Raw genomic sequence first — 21316 nt, 5'->3', positions numbered from 1 at the left:
TGTAACTGCAAAAATATAAATATACTAAACTGGCAATACCAATGACCAAAAAATCATACCTGTGTATGATTTCAAGTCAATGAAGATTCAAGAAAGATGGTTTCTAATTTTTGCAGGTTGTTTCCCCATCCATGAATCAATCATGTTCCTTTACTCTGTTCTCAGTTGCATATCCTCATTTGTTGAAGTTTTTCTTCCTGGGCAAACTACTATCATACTTAAAAGCATGCAACATGAAAATAACTGTAGGCCTTTAGAAGGAGATCATACTGCTTGGCTCAGAAGCTGAACAAAACAAACATTCATGTATTTGAGTAGGGTTTTTTCAACTCTAGCAAGAAGAATGCATTTTAACACATGATATCTCTCAGCTTTCAAAAAGAGTTAAAACCAATTTAAACTGCAGATTGTACAACCCAAGCAGGACACTTGGCATGAAAAAGCGAGCTATAACTCATGGAATTAGACTGTGTCTACATCCCATATTCAAGTGTTCTTGCCTGTATGCTCAATTATGTGCATGGATAAATCACAAAGTGCTTTTCAGTTCTCCTGTCTGAATCAGCAAGCCTTGAAAAAAATTAGGCTGATGAGATATAACATTATAAGAATAAGGCGTTTCCCAACATAGCGCAACTTCTAGAATATATTTAGTTATTTCCAGTGGTAAGATTTAAAAGATTTCCAAGAACTCCTATAATGCTCACAACCAATGCCATGACAAGCATAGCCCACGGGAGAATCTTCTTCCTTAATCCTAAGCTTTCCTCTCGTTAGCAGGAAATATGAAACCTAAAGATAGACCTGTGGTTGCTCCTGTGAACTGAAAAGCTACCCAAATATTGGGAATCAAAGTAGATCCCATGTAAAGAAAAACCAAAACAGTGATAGTCAAGATGACAAACCTCCTGTTGCTCTCAGAGAGGGGCTTCGATCCCTTGAAGACCATGCAATCCATTGTCTGCCGAAGTGAAAAATGGATCACAGGAAAAACAAGCATCAAATGGAGCACATATCCAACCCTAATAATGTTATCAAGAATGGAACTGAAAGGAATTTCAAGGTCTTTGTCAAAATTTGACAAAATATCTGAATCTGTAGATTGCCCAAATAGAAGATAACCTGATATTGCAGTAGATTCGTACACCAACACACACAGCACTGTGGTGATCCTTCCAACCCTGTTCATCTTAGCAGGCGTTCTATCCTGCATTTCGTTATAGATCGGCTGTACATTGAAATGACATATGTATGCATTGGTCATGATTGGGATTACCACGAGAAGATCCAAAATTGCCCTTTTGGACCCAACATCAGGAAGCAGCCGAGGCCTCTCGATCTTGCCTTCTATAAGCCTAACAAAGGCAATAATTGATGACAAAACAACAAAAACAACTGCAACTGCAACAGATGCAGCAGATGTGAATTTCAATGAATCTATCTTTTTAAGAGCACAGAGAGGCGCCAGAACAAATACCATTGTGATGAAAACTATCAGTCTCCGATCGCTCCACCACCCTTCCTTTCCTGTCCATTGATCAAAAAGCCCCTGGTGATGCGAAGATCCGGACATCACATCTCCCATGATAATTAAATAAACAATCATAATCCCTGCATTGTTTACAATAATATAAATCTCTGATAAAACCCTGGCAGAGTGCCCACAAACAGATTCAACAGTTTCACCATAATTAGAAGCTTTCAGGCGAACAGAAAACTCGACCAGCAAATACCCATCAGGATTATCACTGCAAAGCATAATGGCAGACCCAAAACTTTCATTGTTGCAGGCAGTGCCATAATTCCTGCACCAATTACAGTCGTCGCCAGATTGAAAACTGCACTAGGGATACCAGATCCAGACGCCACTTCTGCTATCCCTGATTTTTCTGTTGACAATAGGGGTAAAGCATCACTGTCTTCCGAACGCAATGCCTTTGAGGTAACCCCATTGACAGACTTCTTGATCTCTGCCTCGTTGTCCAGCGATATGTCCTGCGTTTGCAGCTCGATGAACGAGTGCTTTATATGGCCCTGCATTGTGTAAGTGGTGGAATTGCGAATGCCAAGAACATTGCCCATCAATTCAAATAGTGGTTGCAATTGAGTGATTATTTACTATTTAAACTTGTTTTCAATTGAAATGCAGACTGTGGTGATGCTTTGTTTAATATTGAAACTGAAATTGTTTATAGCATTTGTGAAAAAAATCAGTTGTGTGAGATACTGCAGGGGGTCGCAGGCTCACTGCAACATGTTAGGCTAAAACCATGGATTTATGGTCCATGGAGACCTGCAAAAAGTAATCCCGAGATAAGAAATCTGCAAACCTTCAAACTCCACACTGGCAGTATCCTCTTTTTTGATATCTTGTCGTAAAGCTTGTAACTTTTCCAAAAATGTCGGAGATTCCAGAGTCTTCACCAACTGTTCATACAACTGAAACAGAAAAGAAAATTCATCAGGATCAAGTTGCTGCCAACTTCAGACTAAAAGGTAGTATTCCAAACAACAGTTCTTAGATTTATTCTGCACTCAGTTCCAATGTCAAACTGTCTGGTCTGCTAATTATGGGGCAAGCATTGTAAGTGATTATGGAAAATATCTCCAAATATTATGAATCGATATCTTTAACTCTGATAAATGATTGGTAATGGTCATTATTTAATATTTATCAAAGTTGAAAAATTCAGCTGGGTGAATGAGTTGGTGAGGCCAGAGCGTAAGACCGATTTCGAATCAGCAAAAATTGTTCAAAATAAGGGTTTTCTTTTCCTTATAGACATTTGTACGGGATTTTCCAATTGCCTGCCAATCGGACTGGCCAGGGAGCAAATAACTCACAAGTTACAGAACTAAGTGGCTGTCAGGAAGTTCGACTTGCTGGCAAAGAATCAAACTGGATATGAGTTAAGTTAGCCTGGGAGAGCAATTTTCAAATAGCTTCAGCGAAGAAAATCATACTAGTTCGATAAAATTCATGTTAGCTTTAGATTTTTGATCTAGCATGCCCCAAAAGATTAATTATATAATATGTCAGGAGCACTACAGACAGACTTCCATCATGATAGCAGGCTGACAAATCCCACCCCGGGGCTGCAATAGATTCACTGAAAACATGTAATTGCACAGAGAAAAGCTGGTTTCTTTTAAATCCCAGGGTGGAGAGATCTTGAATAATGTTAATAAATTATACTCTGGAAAAAAGAATAATGTATCAAATTTAATGTTAAACGACAAAAAATCCCAAAACAAAGCCTTGTTTGTCCCTGAGAGAAGCAATATGCCTTTGTGATAGGTTGCTGATCTGATTTATTTCTGGCTTATCTGTTCAGTTGAGGTGTGATGTTAGATTTTCTAAGCCCAGCAAATTGATTTAGAGTGCCAATAACTTTTATACGCAGAATTTAGTTTTAACAGCATAACCAAATCTGAAATTTATGCGCAGGGAATATTTAATTTAGTTTTAAGCTAATTTTAATTTTCTACAGTGAATGCACATCCCAGGGAAACTCTCTGGTCACTTCTGATTTCGAGGATGGTAGCCGCGGTGAACTGGCCGGTTGCAATTTTTGTAATTTAGTTTTAATCTAATTTTAATTTTCTCCAGTGAATGCACATCCCAAGGAAACTCTCTGGTCACTTCTGATTTTGAGTATGGTAAACGGGGTGAACTGTTCAGTTGCAATTTTTGGCAACCTAACCTAGCCCGGACATTGAATGAGGCCCAATAATATACACAGAGGTAGCCATCCCGGGGACTTGACCCCATGACCTCCTGCTTGTAATGCACAGCACTCAACCACTTGAGTTAACCCACTGGACTAGATTAAAAACTAAACATGCAATACCTTATGTGGGGTTTTGCCCATGCATTCAATTTCCTCTTGTTTTGTTTTGCACTAATTGCCCACTTTTTGTGATATTGATGTGTTAATAAAAGAGAGCTGATTTACAGGTATCATTTCAGGAAGGCATTTGAGTCATTCAATCAATAACGAAGTACATCTCTGTCTCCGCTGTTCCCAGTATTTGAATTTTCGCTGATGCTTGCTATTCTTTAAATGCCATAAACGTTACTTTGTTGGTAACCTGAACAGAGAACACCAACCCAACTATGTGGGTTAAGGAAGAAGGCATTGAGATTCATCTCAGCTGTGGCTGTTCCTATTCCTCCACCTCCAGTTAATGACAAAGAGGAAAGAATGCACCTTGCTGAAGATTATGGATTTACCCAAATTGGGGAGCCTGTTCCTGATAATGTGACATTGAAGCATGTCATTGATACACTACCTCAAGAGGTATCTCGTTGTCTCAGTTGTTTTGACATGTAATTACAAATCCTCTAGACGTGCAAGTTGTGGTGTATTTTAAGGTCACCTAATTCTGCTTTGTAATACCTGGACAGGCATTTGAGATTAACTATTTTAAGGCTTGGAGAACTGTAGTTACATCAGTTACTGCTTATTCACTAGGGATTTATATCATATCAAGAGCACCTTGGTACCTCCTCCCTCTTGCTTGGGCATGGACTGGAACTGCAATCACCGGGGTCAGTTTATTTTTATATATCAAACGATGCTTTCATGACAGTGAGCATGTTAATTTTTGAAAAGAGTTGTACAATTTGGGAATTTTGTCATCATGCCTTTTTTGTTTGTATTCTTTTGCTAATTGTTTTTGTTTGTAGTTCTTTGTGATAGGACATGATTGTGCACACAAGTGCTTTTCAAAAAACAAGATGATAGAGGATATTGTTGGGACGCTGGCCTTCTTACCTCTAATCTATCCATATGAACCATGGCGAATCAAGCATGACAGACATCATGCCAAGACAAACATGTTCTCTCTCTCTCTGTATGTGTGAAGTTTGAACAGAGGGAAATTAGTGAAGCAAATGGTATTTGTTTAATTTGGTTAAAATGCTGACTATAATTCATAACAAATAGTTTCATTTCTTTCTCATTTGCATGTAAGGAAGCAAATTATTATCGAATCTGCTAGTATGCCTGGAGAGGATCTACTTTGGATTTTTCTAGACAATGATGAGTCCTTTTAGTTGTTTGTATTTAGCCTACATTCCAGAAAAAGTTACAGTCTATATGATAACTCATCTGAGATTAAATGGACCTGATGCAATTATGTGAGAGTGGAATTCTTACTTGAGTTTATTATTTTTTCTACAATATTAGCCATTGGATAAATAGTTGCTACCAGTTCAGCCTGTAGAATGGTTTGGCATAAACAGTTATTAAATAACAAAAACCTAAGTGAAGAACATATCTGCCAAGCCTCAACTTATGGACAAATATGTATCTAGCATACTCAAACGAAAATAAATATTTGGTGTTTGTGCATTATTCCATGCATGTCGACCTGGAGGCTGGCTCTATATGTGTGTGAGAGAGATTTCCTGCAATCCACCTAGAAAAAGATGAGAAGTGAAGGTTCCTCCTTGACAGCGGATCACTAATTTTACACTTATAGTCCAATAATGGCACCTTGACAAGACCAGTTACTAATATTTGGATATTGATATGATCTGTGACTAATTTCTTTGCACCTTGACATAAGTTGTGACTCTTTTGTGCCTAGGCTAGGTGAAGACACTGCATGGCACCGATTGCTAAGGGAAAATTATGACTGTTTACCGCTGTCTTTGAGGCCATTGTTTGATGCTGGATTTGGTCCATTACGTCCATGGTTATCAGTTGGTCACTGGTATGCATCTATATTAAAGGACTATCTTAATGGTCTCGGATGTCCATATTACAGTACGATAGGGCATGATGTACCATTTAATTCAAGATGATCTTTGACAAATAAGATTAAATGAATGTAGTTGACGTTTTTTATTTGTTTTTCCTTTGTTATGCTGAGAGCTTCACCTAGGAAGCATGAAAAACGATGAATCCAATCTCGTAACAGCTTTTGTCTGTATCATACTCTATTATACCCACACACATTTTCTGCTTTATGACAGGTTGAATTGCCACTTTGATTTGAACAAATTTAGAGCATATGAAAGAAAGAAAGTTCTTATAAGTTTGACTTGGGTCTTTGCATTCATGGCTATTGGATGGCCACTGATAATATACAAGACAGGAGTTATAGGCTGGTTCAAGTTTTGGCTCATGCGATGGCTTGGATATCACTTTTGGGTAAACTTCTCTTCTCTCATATTTGTCATCAACTCTATTCAAATGGGCATGTTCGTCCTATGATTTTCTACTGGTTATGTAGTTTATTTAATTTACTGCTTCTGAAATTGTACAAGGATTCGTTAAAGCTTGTGGCATTCTTTGTGTGCCTTTTTCTGACATGAAATTGTGCAGATGAGTACTTTTGCTATGGTCCATCATACAGCACCTCATATACCTTTCAAACATCCCAAACACTGGAATGCTACACAAGCTCAATTAGGTGGAACAGTTCATTGCAGTTATCCACATTGGTGATGCTCAATTTTACTAATTCATCCTTTTTCTATTTTCATTCAATTTGTTTTTCTTCATCTTATTATTTTGTGTGTGTCAGGATAATGAGGCCTTTGCAGATCACTCATATATTTATTTTGCAGGATTGAATTGTTGTGCCATGACATTAATGTTCATATTCCCCATCATATTTCTCAAAGAATTCCAAGCTATAATCTACAGTTAGCTCAGGATTCCCATTATATTACAAAATGAAAGAAATTCTTCACTAAACATGTTAGTAGCGTACTGATCATCTTGGCGGTTGGAGACAGAACTGAAACCCAGCAGGGGCTTGCTTGTCATAATTGTGAGTACAAAATTTGACTGTCATTTTTTGCATCTTTCTATTTATATAGATTGTTTGAAATGTCTCCTGCACTAGAGGTTCCAATCTCCAAAGCTGTCCAAAAACAGTAGCTGCCACAAGAGATCCCCATGTTAGGGGTTAGTATCTTGAAATTAAGTGAAAATTTATGTCTTAAGATTAAGTAAAAAATTGTGTCTTAAGACTTGCATAAAATCCTGTGTGATTCCAGAACAAAATTAAAAATGTTATACCTGAGAGGTTTGTAATAGCATTAGATATTGCCAGGGCTGTACATACTCCTTTACCACCACCTGACATGTCTTCACCCAGCAACAACTTTGAAAATCTTTCTTTCATCATTTCAACTTCTGCAAACATAAAGCAGTAGAGTCATTAAGGCAAACAAGTTTACTTGCCTGAAATTAGACATACCATCAGGCCAAACAATATGCAGTTACTCATTTGTCACCAAAAATTCAGTGCCTCTGGTTGGTATAGAAAATGGTCAAAATAAAGGGACAGCAGTTCATGGTTAAGCGGTCAAAGCAACCAGACAGCTAGACAGCTAAAATTCCACACAAGGCATATCAATACTATCTAAATACACCTCAAAGTGACAAACTTGAAAACGTATTGTCCATCCCAAGGGACTTGATGAGCAAAGGTGAAGAGTTAATATTTACCAACCAAATAAAAATATAAAATGAGCCAATCTTTGACGAAAAACTGACCACACAGCATACGGAGTAAAGACATAATTAAAACTTAGAGCAAATCTCTGAGACACGTCATAGGGGAAAAGTATACAGCAGAACCAGAGGCACAGACAAACTGCATAAGATCAGTTTCATTGAAATATATGCATATAGAGCATACGCAAAATACCCTGCAAATAGTTCCAGTGCAAGATAGCCATATGAAATGGTGACAAAATGCATTGAGAGGGATTTCAGGGCAGAGGATGCATATAGATCTCGGATAAATTGCATTACAAACAGTTATAGAAAAAATTATTTGCATTTAAGATGTTTCCATTGCAAGATTTGCAGCAAGTTATTCACTGACTGAACGGAAATCAGTTGGAGAATAAGTTATGCAGAATAAACTTAGAACGGAAAACAGTTGCAGAACAAGGTATGCAGAAAAATTAGGCAAAACTCATATCTAAGGGGGTATGCGCACCGGCTCGCAAAATGGATGAGAGAGAGCTTCATCTCAAGATATGCAGTTGGACAATAGTTAAACTACATCAGACGGCTTGTTCTCTTCAACATGGCTGTTATTGTGTACCCTAGAGCCATCAAGCCTCCAAGCAGACGAACACTAACTTCAAATGCAATATTTGGAGATATGATAAATGGATTATCAGCAACCCATTCCTCAAACATAAGACTGTACTTTCCATCCCTATTCCTCATCCGCAAGTAAGACTGACAAGTCTCTGGATCTTCCCCAGGGGGCAGTAGATGAATGTCATAACTTTCTTCAGTTCTCTCTGTATGATCTCTTCACAATATTTCTTTAATTTGGTCTACTGTGGCAATACGGCTAGACTTTAAACTGTAAGTCGGTGTTTGAAATCCAGAGAAAGGGTTAAATTTGTTCACAATTTTAATATGGGCAGCCTGCAAATCAGGCTCAATGTAGGCCTTATACATAGGATAAACTGTCTCTGATATTTGATAAATGATGTCCGCCGGTGCCTGACCAGACCAATTTATATCCCTCAAAACCCTCTTGACAAGATCAAAGTGAACTCCTCCAGTGACAGACACGCGGAGATCCAAGAAAGGGCGTAACCGTTCGCTCAAAGCATAGATACCTTCAATAATCACAATCCTAGATGATGCAATGTCAATATCCCTGTACCCAGTGCGTTTGCTGAGTTTAAAATCATAGACAGGAACCTTCACAGATTTTCCAGCCTTTAAATCATGAATATTTTGAAGCAGAGTATCATAGTCTGTTAACCTGGGATCATCATAATTTCCGTCGATTACTCGGCTGGAATCGTTGTAATTATCCATGGAAATAGAGATGATGTTCGGCATGAAATTCAAAACCCTCTCAGAGAAGACCGTTTTCCCTGCACCAGAAGGCCCGGCCAATCCCACCAATATAACCCCCCATTCCTCTGTGTCAGGAGCTGGCACGCCCTGATAAAAATATAGAAACCCTTCTCAAACGACAGACTATCAGGAATCATCGCAATTTCTTATCTGTCGCAGTCCTTCCTCTTCACAAGCTCAACCTGGTTCTTCAAGAGGCCTCCGCCCTTCCTATGGCTCGAACGAATTGAAATATGCGGCGAAGACGATGGTTCTAGAGCTCTCCGCCCATAACAACCTCTGCCCATAACAGAAATGAAGGCCATGTTCCGCCATGTTCCGTCCGTAACTGAAGGATGAACGCCATGACGAGTAACTGAACGAGGATAAAAGTCGCCAGGTGTCAGCGTCTAGTCGTTTCTTCAACAAAGAGGAAGTTCGCCAGGTGTCAGCGTCAGAATGAGAAGGACGACGAAAAGTCCCTTTCAAAGAAAGGCCTATCGGCCTAATAATAATACAAGCTACCATCTTTATCCACTCTTACATCTAACATAATAATAATACAATTTGACTTATTGCAAGTTTATTTAAAAAATAAACATCAATTCCAGTAGCCATCTTTATCCACCTTTACCTCTAACATAATAATAATACAATTTAGACCAATTTTATGAAGATAAACGAATTGACTTAGACCAATTTATAAAGTGAAACAAAACAAAATTTTATTAATTTATATAATCAATAAAATCTATCTATCAATAATAAATTAATTAACATAAAACAAAGTAAATTTAACAACCCTAATGAATTATTATAAGCATGGGATATTTTATTAATTTATATAATCAATAAAATCTATTTATCAATAATAAATTAATTAACATAAAACAAAGTAAATTTAACAACCCTAATGAATTATTATAAGCATGGGATAGATCTGGCTCTCCATTTGTGTCAATGATGAATTCAATAGGCTTCAAAACGAGTTATCCAAAATTTTCGATATAATTTATCTGGAAGAGTTATACTTAAATTAATATATTTTTATCTAATTTTTATTTTTATTATTTTAATTAATATTTTTAATTTAATTTTTTGATTAATAATATATATCTATTTTTACATCAAAATAATAAGATAAAAATTTAATATTTTTTTAATAAAATATAAATTAAAAATATTTATCATTATTCATTCTATAAAGAAATTATAAAATATATAGAGAAATTATATTTATATAAATGTGTGTTTGGTGCAAAACAAAGATTTAGAATTATATTAAAATTTGTTATTGATTTTTATTTTAAAAAATTGCCATAGGCATGCGGTTTATGCAATATAATTATTATATAGTAACAAAGTTCTCGTTTCAAATCATAAAAAAGTAAGAAAAATGCCCCAAAAAGATACAAATTTGTATAAAAGCTAGTATGGAAAATTTTGTCCCAACTTGAAGGTAGTAGCATGCTGATTTTTAGCCTTTAAATCTTCAATCTGGAGCCTTAGAGCATTGGTTTCATCCTTTAACTTATGAATATGATGTCTTTGCTCAATGAAAATTTCCATTTTTAATGTCTAGTTGGTGGTCAATTGAGCTTGTTGAATCTACATCTGATCATTTCCATGCCGTATCTCTGCAATTTCTTTTGCTTGGCCACTAAAGCAATCCTGATTTCCTATATGTGCCTTGAAAGCCATACTCATAGTTGAATTTGTCTCCTGAGGAAGTTTAGGGATGAGACACACATGACGATGCTTAAGCAAACTAGATACCAAAGAGATCCAACAAATGCATAAAATAGGATAAGGCATTTTCCAAAGTAAGAAAGGAATAATGGAATGAACTTCATCTACACCGGTTGAGCATTGTGTGTAGATGACCTCACACGATGATAGACATGTGAACTAATGATCTCAATTCCATGGTGAGATCATACTTGTGACATGGGAATGACATAAACCTAATGAGAATAAATAATGAGTGTGGGAACCAATGGAGCCATATAATCATTAAGGTGAAGGCTTCAATTCGTACATGGGTTGGCGTCACCATTTATCCACACCCTAACCTAAGACTTAATTCCATGCTCAACATGTTAAGTGAGGTTAGGGGATGGGATGAAAGGAAACTTAATCATTAAAATTCAAGGTTTCTTTTTGATGCCCTATTTGCTTGATTTGTAAGGGAGTCCACTCTTTTATTATTTTGCCTTACACATGATGAATTTGAAATTTTTTGAAATGGGATAAAGTTCGTTGGATTCTTTTGAAAAAGGACTCTAACTCCGTCATCTGAAGACTAAGATGAAGCTACTGGATTATGAGCATCAAATCTCCCACTATGATTACTTGATTGATATTGAGATTTTTAGCTTGTTTAATTCCTTGATATAGTGCATACACTTCACAATTAAGATGAAGATATTGGATATGAGCACTAGTTTCACTATGATTATTTGATTGATGTTAAGATCCTTAACTTAATTCCTTTATATAATACATATGCTTCATCTTGATCTTCATTGTTTATAGCTCCAACTAAGTAAAAAAATAGAAAAAACAAAACTTTTTTTCCATTTCCTCTGGACACACTAACACTTCCACTCTACATTTACCACCCATTAAATTATAATATATTTTATAGCTTTAAAAAATAATAATAAAACATTAAAATTACATTTTTAAATATAATTTTTCAAATTAAAATTAATATATTTGATTATTTAAAAAAACAAAAATAAATAAAAATTAAAAAATAATACATATATATAAAATCTGATAATTGACAATTTCCTTATCATGTAATTATTTTTCTCTATTTAATCTGCAACACGTTACCATTAAAATTAATATATTTCATATCTAAATTCCATCCATCACCGGTATTCTCCTTCCTATCAACTACCTAACAACTACTTAAACTTAGAGGGAAAACATTCAAAAGTTTGCGTCACACCAATTTCATGAATTTATCAGCAATTTAAGAATGACAACAATAGCCAACTACGCAATATACAATCCGCTGGACTCAATAAATAAAACGTATAGAATTTTGTGTTTTTTAACCGAGAATTTAGTCTAATTAGTTGTTAACACTATAAAGAGGTAAAAGGAATTTCTATTTTTATTTTAATGAACATTTTTAAAATAGGGATAAGATAACTTTTAACTTATTATACTTAAAAGATTCATAAATTTTTTTAAAGAATAAAAGGATTATTTAAATATTACTCAAATGAAATATTTTTTTTTAATGATGATAATGTTTATTGATATTAATGAGTTTTATAGATTTTAAGAAAAAGGATTAATGGAGAGTCTAGACTTTTTATAATATTTTATTTTTATGATTAAATCGAAATGAAAGAATTGTTCTTAGATTATATAGTTTATTTTACTAAAGAAGTTAAGAAGGTTGGTAATGTGACGTATGTTTTGGAAATGAGAGCAGATGTGAGTAAATGTTGAGCAATCCAAGAGAAAATGTTTCTTATTTTCAATCCTCTTAGTATTATCCATTTGACAATTTTTTTTTCCTAAAGCGTTTTGGGAATAGACCAATGCTCGGTTTCACTTCAAAGCTCATGGGAGTTAGTGCTTATCTTTGCGATGTTCATTTTTTTCTTAGCATTGGTCAAGATACAGAGAATTCTGGTTAGCAAGAGTGGGGTTGATCACCTCCTTATAATACCTTAGCTTTCTTTTCCCTTCTAACTCCTTGTCATCTCAAAATTTATCCTTAAATTTGGAAGTAATAATATTTTTAATGTTATATATATTATCCAAGATGATCCTCCTTTAACCCCCAATATTCAAGCCAAGACTAAGCATCCTTGTGCCAACCTCGCTTGAGCCGGAGGTGGGGGTTTTGGCTAGAGTTAGAAGTAATTTTGGGGAACCTCTTAGTTTCCATGTTGTAAAGCTTCTTTTTATACATTAGATAGCGAAACATGGTCATGCTTTCAATGGGGAAAGACTAGCTTCAGTCAAGAGGATAAGATAGGGAGTATTACCTTTAATCTTGAGGTTGTAGGTTATAAATTGCTTTTCGATCAACTCGATCTCCCTCCACGATTCTCTAGATATATTGCAACCTGTTATGAAACCAACCAAACCTCACATTCTAATAAGATAACAGGGGTGATGAGAGCCTCAATGAGAAACCTTTTTTTTTTACTATAATCCCGGAGATTAGTCATCTTGCAACTATTTTCATGCTCATAATAAGGTCTCCAACCACCAATAATCCTTTATTCAAAGGTATAATTCCAATTGAGTTGATGATGAATGTTAATACCTAAATATTTGTATGAAGAAATCTTCTCCAAGTAATTGTTATCATAGATGAAATTGTCATGGTTGATATTTTTGGATTTAATTATCATGACTTTAGTCTTGTCGATATTAACAGTCATACCCATCTTGGAGCAATAATTATCCGAGGATTTTAAGTTGTTTGTCGAGATCCTCATGGCTTTCACCTAGAAGAATAATATCATTAGCATAAAGGAGAAGAGTAATGACCATACCAGTGACCTTGGGGCTGACGCATCCTGCAACTTCCAAAAACACTTCTAGCTTATCATTGTAAATGCCAAAAAATGTAGGGGATAGGGGACACCCTTGCTCAACACCGATATTGCATTTAATTTCTTTAGGCCATCTCTCAATAATCTTAAGCTTGATAACAACGTTCTTGTATAGTCGAATCACAACAACCCTCAACTTAAGAGGAACCGTTATCTCTTCAAGCCTTTTCTATAACTTATCACTAGGAATCGTGTTGAAAGCTTTTCTAAAGTCAACAAAACAACATAAGAAATCAATTTTACTATGTAACTTATCAAAATTATAATAATTTTTAAAGATTTTTATTAATAAAATATCAAATAAATTTAAATAATTTTATTATTATTATTAACCCACAAATGTAATTTATAAAAATATTAATCATTATTTTAAAATTTTAAATATTTCAAAATTCTAATATTGATTTACTCAAATTTAAAATATATGTAATTGTATTTTAAAATTATTGTATAACAAAATTTATAATTAACCAATTAAAGATATTATAGCTTACATCATTTTAATTTTATAATTATTTTAATTATAAAAATAAATTAATAATTTAAAAATAAAAAAATAAAATTAAAACTATTAAATAAAAGGCATATTTTTTTGTTTGCTAAGTTATGCGATGATTACATCTAAGTTATGCAATGATTACATTTAATTTGTGGTTACGTGAGTCTTGAAATGACTACATTTAACTTGTAACTTTAATAGCCACGACTTAGAAGCATTTATACTGTCAAATTCACCAAAAATTAACATAACACTCTGTCATTATTCACTCTAACTCTCTAATTCACCAAGCCTCAATATAACGCCCTGCACCATGACTTGACATAAAGCCCTATCACCATTCACTCTACCCTCCATGATAAATATACATTTTATGAAAATGTAATTTAATTATTTAATATATACATTTTATAAAAAGAATATAAAAGGTATATGGATGACACCAATGTCATCTGGTCTCACGACCAAGAGGAGTTAGATCTCTTCTTCGATCATCTCAACAATCAATCCTCGGCCATTAAGTTCACTAAGGAACAAGAAATCGATGGTTGCCTCCCTTTCCTTGATATTCTTATTTCTAAGAATAATGATGGTTCCCTCTCCCACCAAGTGTTTAGAAAGAAAGCACATATGGAGCAGTGTCTTCATGCTAGTTCCCACCATTTCCCGGCTCAAAAGATGGGTGTTCTTAATACCCTTGCTACTCGTGCCCTAAGGATCTCGGATAAAAAGAGCTTTGAGAAAGAAAAATCCCATCTCCTCGACGTCTTTGTTGAGAATGGTTGTAATAGATACTTAGGTCAGAAAGCGTTCCTCAAAGCTGCCAGGGATTCTCTTAGTAAAAGAAAACTGAAGGATCGGATTCCTGGTGTCGATCTTCCGTTTGTTCAAGGGACTACTGACAAGATTACAAGAATTCTTAAGAAGCATAATGTCCCCGCGACCTTTAGGCCCTTTAACACCATTTGTAAGTCCCTCAGATCGGTGAAGGATCCTATCAACCCTAGAGATATGAAAGGGGTATACATTATCCCTTGTTCCTGCGGGACCCCCTACATTGGTGAGACTGGTTGCTCCATTAATCAAAGGATTAGTGAGCATGCAACTGACCTTAAGCATAGAAGAACCAAGTCTTCTTCCTTAGCAGAACATGCGGAGAAAACCAAACATCATGTTTGTGTTGAGGAGGCTAGTGTGATTGCTAGGGTTTCACACATATTAATCTAACATTTAGATATTCGATTAATTATTTAGGGATATTTAAAATATTATTTTCAATTCCTTTAGAACAACTATTATCTGAATAAAATTTCATTGTAAAGTAGTTAGAACCTTTATGTAAATTCATATAGGCATTGGATTAAATCTGGATAATTGATTGAATAGATCAACCTCTAGGTTAATTAGATAAATAATTATTTTTATTAAAATATGATCCTAGCACCTTACTTTTATATTTTACCTTTTATAACTAACTAATAACTTAATAATTATTAAAATCACTTTTTATATATATATATATATATATATATATATATATATATATATATATATATATATATCACTTTATATATATATATATATATATATATATATATATCACTTTATATATATATATATATATCACTTTATATATATATATCTATATATATATAATTTTTTTTTTGACTTTTATATTTTATATATTTATTTATTTAATACCTTTTTAACTAACTAATAACTTAATAATCATTACTTTATATATATATATATATATATATATATATATATGCCCCTTTGACTTTTTATAGTAATATAATTTTCAATTTGATAAATTAAATTAACTTGTTTTTATCAGCTGGTTCTAGTCCATCTAAGTACTCCCCAGTCAAATTTAGCCGTTATAGCCATTTCCCGATCTTGAATTATAGCCATTGGAGGTCTGCTCTAATCTATTTAACATGCATAGCTTGATCTGCGCCTAAACTTGTCGTGACGATGAACTACACTGGTTGGTTCGAAAATGGGTTGACAAATGAAATACCATGTGATTTATGGCAAAAAATCTATCATAAAAATGAAATTTAATTATTTAATATATGGTAATTTAATTATTTAATATTTTATTTTTAATTAATTATATGCCTATTTTAATTATGATATTTTGCTTTATTTAAATATATATATAAATAAATTTATAAAAAGATGCTTAAAACATTTTTATTATACAAGATATAAATATCACATGGGGATTTTTTTTGAAAAACAATTAACTAAATAATATTAAAAAAATAAAAAAATCGTTTAGGTGAACCATGCTCTTTTATTTAAGGAAAAAAACAACAAATTCAAATTTACAACACATTTAAACACCACCACATTTTTTTTAAATTAATATTTTACTTGTTATTACACTTTATGGTTAAACTAATTTAATATCGTTAAAAACAATAACGACACATACACGTCTGCTTGCTCAATGCCACCTGACAAAAAGCAAATGCCCGAAACTAAAATCATTTATGGTTTGGGTCGGTGAGAAATTAGGTGGACTCCTACTTCCATGCCTGTCCTGTCTTCGTTCATTCGAAGGTGAAAAAGAAGCGCGGAGCGAAAAACGCACAGCAACGGGGCTCTCAGGTTTCAGGTTGCAACCACCGTCCTGCCACTCTACAAGATTTGTGGTCCAATTTCCCACGCCACTCTCGAAATTGAGCTTCAAAGCAGACTCACGGAAACTGGCCTCCGTTATCGCACGATCGCATGTTCAATTCCCCCGGCTGCCTCCAACAGGTCTCGAGTTCAATTCCCATCCCAGTCCAGAAATGACGAACGAATTTCATTCCAATGGCTTCACGAACGGAGATAAGCTCAATTTCCCACATACAAACGGTGCAACGGAGCATCAGCAGGGCATCAATGGCAGCGACGGTCCGGGGAAGCCCAGCAACAACGTCGCAGAGGAGAGACTGGACGAGCTCCGTCAATTGCTGGGAAAATCGAGCGGCGACGTGCTGAGGATCGCTGGTGTGGGGGCAGGGGCCTGGGGCAGCGTCTTCGTAGCCCTACTGCAGGACGCTTACGGAAGCTTTAGGGACAAAATGCAGGTTAGAATATGGCGGAGGCCCGGCAGGTCGGTGGATCGAGCCACGGCGGAGCATTTATTCGAGGTCATTAACTCCAGGGAAGATGTTCTCAGACGCCTGATCAGGCGTTGTGCCTATCTTAAATACGTAGAGGCCAGGCTCGGGGATCGCGTTCTGTATGCCGACGAGATTCTGAAAGACGGTTTCTGTTTGAATATGATCGATACACCGCTCTGCCCGCTGAAAGTTGTGACGAATTTGCAGGAGGCCGTGTGGGATGCCGATATTGTTATCAACGGCCTCCCTTCGACAGAGACTAAGGAGGTTTTTGAAGAAATTAGCAGGTATTGGAAGGAGCGGAGGACTATGCCAATTATTATTTCGCTGGCGAAGGGGGTTGAAGCGGCTTTGACGCCTTTTCCGCGCATTATCACTCCCACGCAGATTATCTGTCGAGCTAGTGAGTCATTTGTTTTAAATTTTCTTAAGCTCTCTCTTGGTTTCGTTGAATTTGAAGAAATTTATGATGCTTTAAGCTTTTATAATAGGTGCTGGACTGCATGCTTTTAGATGCCGTTCAATTTTTAGTTCTGCCGATTGGGAGGTTATGACCTTAAAGTCAAAGACATTTGTTGAGGGACGCCCTTATAAAGTGTGCAAGTTTTTACTCCTTGAAAGTCCTCATCACTAACCATTGTTTACTGCTCCTCCCCCGCCGGCCAAAACAGCTTGGTTGCCAAAAGACTGCAAGTTGTCGTTAATTGAATGGGACAATAATTACAACAACTAGCCAGGTTATGGTTAGGTTAATGGGACCATAGTTGGCTCCACAGATGTCTGTATATAGGGAAAATAGGGTCATCATATCATGCACCATATTTTAGCGGCATCTTTGGCTATAGTTCAGTCGTATTAGGCCTCATCATATCGTATTCGTATTATTTTTCACGTAGTCCTAACAGGCCACAATTTCACCCTGAAAAGAATAGAATTCAGGGATGATTTTGAGAATATCCGGCATAAATTTTTGAAATTACAGCTGTGAAGATGAGGATTTTGGAGAATTTTGGGTGACCTAGGCTTTTTGATGGGGCGGAATCCATTTCCGCCAGTAAAGAACAATTTAAAATACTCCCACAATCAAATTTTTTGAATTTTTTTGGCCGGATTCCAATGAGAAATCAATTTTAATTTTTTTTATTTTTATTTTTAATTTTTAATTTTTTTATTTTTTTAACGGATTCCAGCAAGAAATTTGATAAATTTGACGTCCAGGCAAAATTGTATTCATGTAAGACTACACCATTATTTTTTTTTGGTTGTTTTTCATTTTTTTCAAATATAGATTTTGCCTACTCTAATATTTAGGCTGTATTTCCTTTTTTCAAATACAGATTTGGAGTATGCTCCTGTATTTTTGGTGTATTTCATTTTTTCCAAATAGGATTTATTCTGTATCGTATCAGTATGTCCATATGATTCATCTGGATCCATATCAACCCCAAATCTATTAAGCGATGATGGAATTTAAAAAACTGAGGATAAAAATCGAGGTTAAGATAAACCTAGTTATCATATATATATATATTTTTTATCATGGTTGTGTTTTTTCACTATTATAATATAACCGCAAATTTTATTTCATTATTGGGTTGTAGAATACGCATCATGGCTCTTGGTGCAATAACTATCGAAGGGAATCACACACGGTTGCTCAAACAACACACAGGCCATGGTCAATCAACATACCCAACAGTAGGAATTTGGACATTTGTGGATATGACATGCGGCAGGTACTTGTGGCAGAACTTGGTCCCTCACATCCACAAATCAAAAAACATTTGAATTTTCGACGTTCTATTTGAGGGAACATGCAAATTTCCCACCTTGCTTTTCTTGGTGCAATAATTATGAATGGGATCACATTGGGTTGCCCAAAACAATCAGCAGGCTATGGTCTATCATCACACCACATGATAGGAATCTGGACATTTATGGATATGGCAAACGGCGGATACTCGAGGCAATGTTGTTAAGAGTTTTTCCCTCGTTGCTTGTTAGTTGTTTTCTCTGTCCTCATGGCATAGTTGTGACAACAGATCCATATCCTGGTGCAATAGATGTATACCCTGGGACGCAAGCACAACATTGATGATTGGAGTTAGGTGCAACACTAGTTGCTTTGGAAGGAAGCTGTTGTTATGTAGGGGTGAATCATGCTTCCAGCATGCGCAAGCATGGATGCACAGTCTAAAGTTCAGACTTTTTTCAGTCGAGTCTTAAGTTCAGACATGCATTTCCATAAATAGCTAGGCTGCAGATACTTGCGGTTTTTTTTTTTCCATTTTTAAGTAGAGGGCGCAGATCTCACTGAGGGCATGCATGGATGCATATTTAAGCTCATCCTCTAGTTGAGGCTCTCTTTACTTGGAACTAGTACCCATGCAAGGGGAATGCACTAGGCTATCAGATTAGGGTATGGATTTGGCACAGTTAAATAGAGTGGTTTTTGCATGTGTCCAGATTCTTTGTACTTTCCCTTCATAAATGAGATTAGGGTCCACCACTGTGCTGGTTAGCGAATTTTACTTATGAGCTATTGCATGTATTTCTTCTAGTAAATTGAAGATAGATGCAGTATAGAGAGTTTTGCATTGTGAGTTTGTTGTTTGCAATTTCCAGTAGTATGTGTTTGCAGATTAATGTATTTAGAGATTGCTATTTTGATTGAGGTTTTCAGTTTTTCAGCTAGCTAGGTTTAGGTTAACTTATGTAAGTGCAAAATTTGCTCACCATGGTTTGAGATCATGGTATCATAGCATGTTCATTTAAATCCTCCTGATCCATTGATGGAATATGTCGTTGAATATGAGAGAAGTTGTTGGAGGGTTTTGAGGGTCCTGATGTCCAAACTTTGGTGAATGATGTAGATTTGGAATTGTGATAGGTTGTTGATTGGGATGCCTAAGATCTTCTGCAAATTGGAAGGCTGTTATTGGCACCAATGCAGATCCATCTTAAACTTGGACCTATTAATCTTTGAGAGGGATCAAATTTCTTGAGGTGTAATTTTTTTTATCATTTAATATGAAGGAATTGATACATGAAATGGAATTAAATGGTTATTATTTGACATGGTATCATATCATGTTCATTAAAATCATTTAGATCCATGTACATAATGCGTTGTTGCATATGAGAGGGAGTTGTTGGAGTATTTCAGGGGGTGTGATGCCCAACCTTCAATGCGTGAAGTATATTTGGACCCATGATAGTTTGTTGGTTGAGATGCCTAGGATCTTCTACTAATTGGAAGGATGTTATTGGCACCAATGCAGATCCATGTCAATCTTGGACCTATCAGTCCTCGAGGGGGATCAAATTTCTTAAGGTGTAACTTTTCTTTATCATTATTAAATGATAAAAAGTTTCACACAAGAAATTTGCACCCTCTTGATGCTTGATAGAATTAGGTTTAAGATGAAAGTAAGTTGATTTGATTTTGTTTAGATGTTGTTATGTACATGTACATACATATTTGACAACATCTATGTCATACTGTGTTGTAGAGCACCTTGCTACTCTCTATGCAATGAGATAGGAGATCTACACTTGGGATAGGTGTGGCACCACTGAACACTTTCTTTTTACCAATACTTATGTTCGTGGACTACGCCTAACCACTTATCCTACTTAGTTTGTGTTTATCAACCAAGTAATTATTAATGTTCCTTTATACCAATGAACACCCATACACATTCATTATCAACCATTGTTTACTTATATGGTTGGGAGGGCGAGTCGTGCTGCCCAAGCCAACTCGTCCTTCATGTAAGGAGCGCCCCCTACTCATTGCAAATCTTCTCAAATACATGTCGGCCTTTGCATGAATTGTAGGTCGGCCCATGGTCTAACCATCCATGCTCCCATGCTTATATAAACCTTCGTTCAGCCTTCCTTTTATGCGCATTATTACATAGTAATCTTCGCACCTTTGGTAAGCTTGCACTTTTCATGTTCAAGCCGCTCGTTTCACCAACAAGCTCGCACCTCGTGGTGGTGGGCGTGCCAAGGACTGCAGGTCCTTACATCCTCTTCCACCTGAAATCGTTGTCGTCCCTGACAACATACCATCCTGGTAGCCATCCACCAAGATCACCATCAACAACTGTCTCATCCTCGGTCCATGATATCAACTCCTCCACATACTGCAAACATTCCTGCAACATATGTAGAACTGCCATCTCCATCATGTGTCGTCCCATCCTGTGAACTATCTTCCTTGTTTGCCTGATGCCAACATCTCTTTGGTACACTGCTAGCCCT

General features: G+C 35.7%; 2 protein-coding genes and 2 pseudogenes across 3 annotated transcripts in view; 2 read left to right on the top strand and 2 right to left on the bottom strand.

Moving 5' to 3' along the window:
• Positions 1-571: 571 nt before the first annotated feature.
• Positions 572-8104, bottom strand: LOC149265284 (amino acid transporter AVT6E pseudogene; annotated as a pseudogene). Its single transcript, XR_016260051.1, has 4 exons — positions 7969-8104; positions 7038-7154; positions 6727-6896; positions 572-2439 (listed from the first exon to the last, which is right to left on the bottom strand). The product of XR_016260051.1 is annotated as an amino acid transporter AVT6E pseudogene (transcript).
• On the top strand, positions 3440-6676 carry LOC149265285 (omega-6 fatty acid desaturase, chloroplastic-like). Its single transcript, XM_089429259.1, has 7 exons — positions 3440-4002; positions 4101-4301; positions 4409-4552; positions 4691-4842; positions 5596-5721; positions 5984-6454; positions 6581-6676. The coding sequence occupies exons 2-6, from the start codon at positions 4206-4208 to the stop codon at positions 6222-6224; spliced, it is 759 nt and encodes a 252-aa protein (XP_089285385.1). The 5' UTR covers positions 3440-4002; positions 4101-4205; the 3' UTR covers positions 6225-6454; positions 6581-6676.
• Positions 8105-8249: 145 nt separating the features above from the next.
• On the bottom strand, positions 8250-8837 carry LOC149265283 (inorganic pyrophosphatase TTM2 pseudogene; annotated as a pseudogene).
• A 7628-nt stretch (positions 8838-16465) lies between these two features.
• The window catches only part of LOC149265282 (putative glycerol-3-phosphate dehydrogenase [NAD(+)] 1, cytosolic), a 57819-nt gene continuing 52968 nt past the window's right edge, over positions 16466-21316 (top strand). Inside the window, exon 1 of the mRNA XM_089429251.1 lies at positions 16466-17450. Within this exon, the coding sequence (XP_089285377.1) occupies positions 16730-17450 (721 nt within the window). The 5' untranslated portion in view covers positions 16466-16729. The remainder of the gene's footprint in view (positions 17451-21316) is intronic.

This window comes from Pinus tabuliformis, chromosome 6 (assembly GCF_031772625.1).
Source record: "Pinus tabuliformis cultivar Carrire ecotype Pingquan chromosome 6, CPIR1, whole genome shotgun sequence".
NCBI lineage: Eukaryota > Viridiplantae > Streptophyta > Pinopsida > Pinales > Pinaceae > Pinus > Pinus tabuliformis.
Note: the sequence above shows the minus strand (reverse complement) of the source record. Positions and strands in the feature narration are given on the sequence as shown.

What these genes read in the sequence shown, in the direction of transcription:
- LOC149265285 (XM_089429259.1), top strand. Translation starts at nt 4,206, where the DNA reads ATGCACCTTGCTGAAGATTATGGATTTACCCAAATTGGGGAGCCTGTT. An exon ending in TTGATACACTACCTCAAGAG is followed by an intron (nt 4,302 to 4,408) that starts GTATCTCGTTGT and finishes ATACCTGGACAG; the next exon opens with GCATTTGAGATTAACTATTT. An exon ending in CATCATGCCAAGACAAACAT is followed by an intron (nt 4,843 to 5,595) that starts GTTCTCTCTCTC and finishes TTTTGTGCCTAG; the next exon opens with GCTAGGTGAAGACACTGCAT.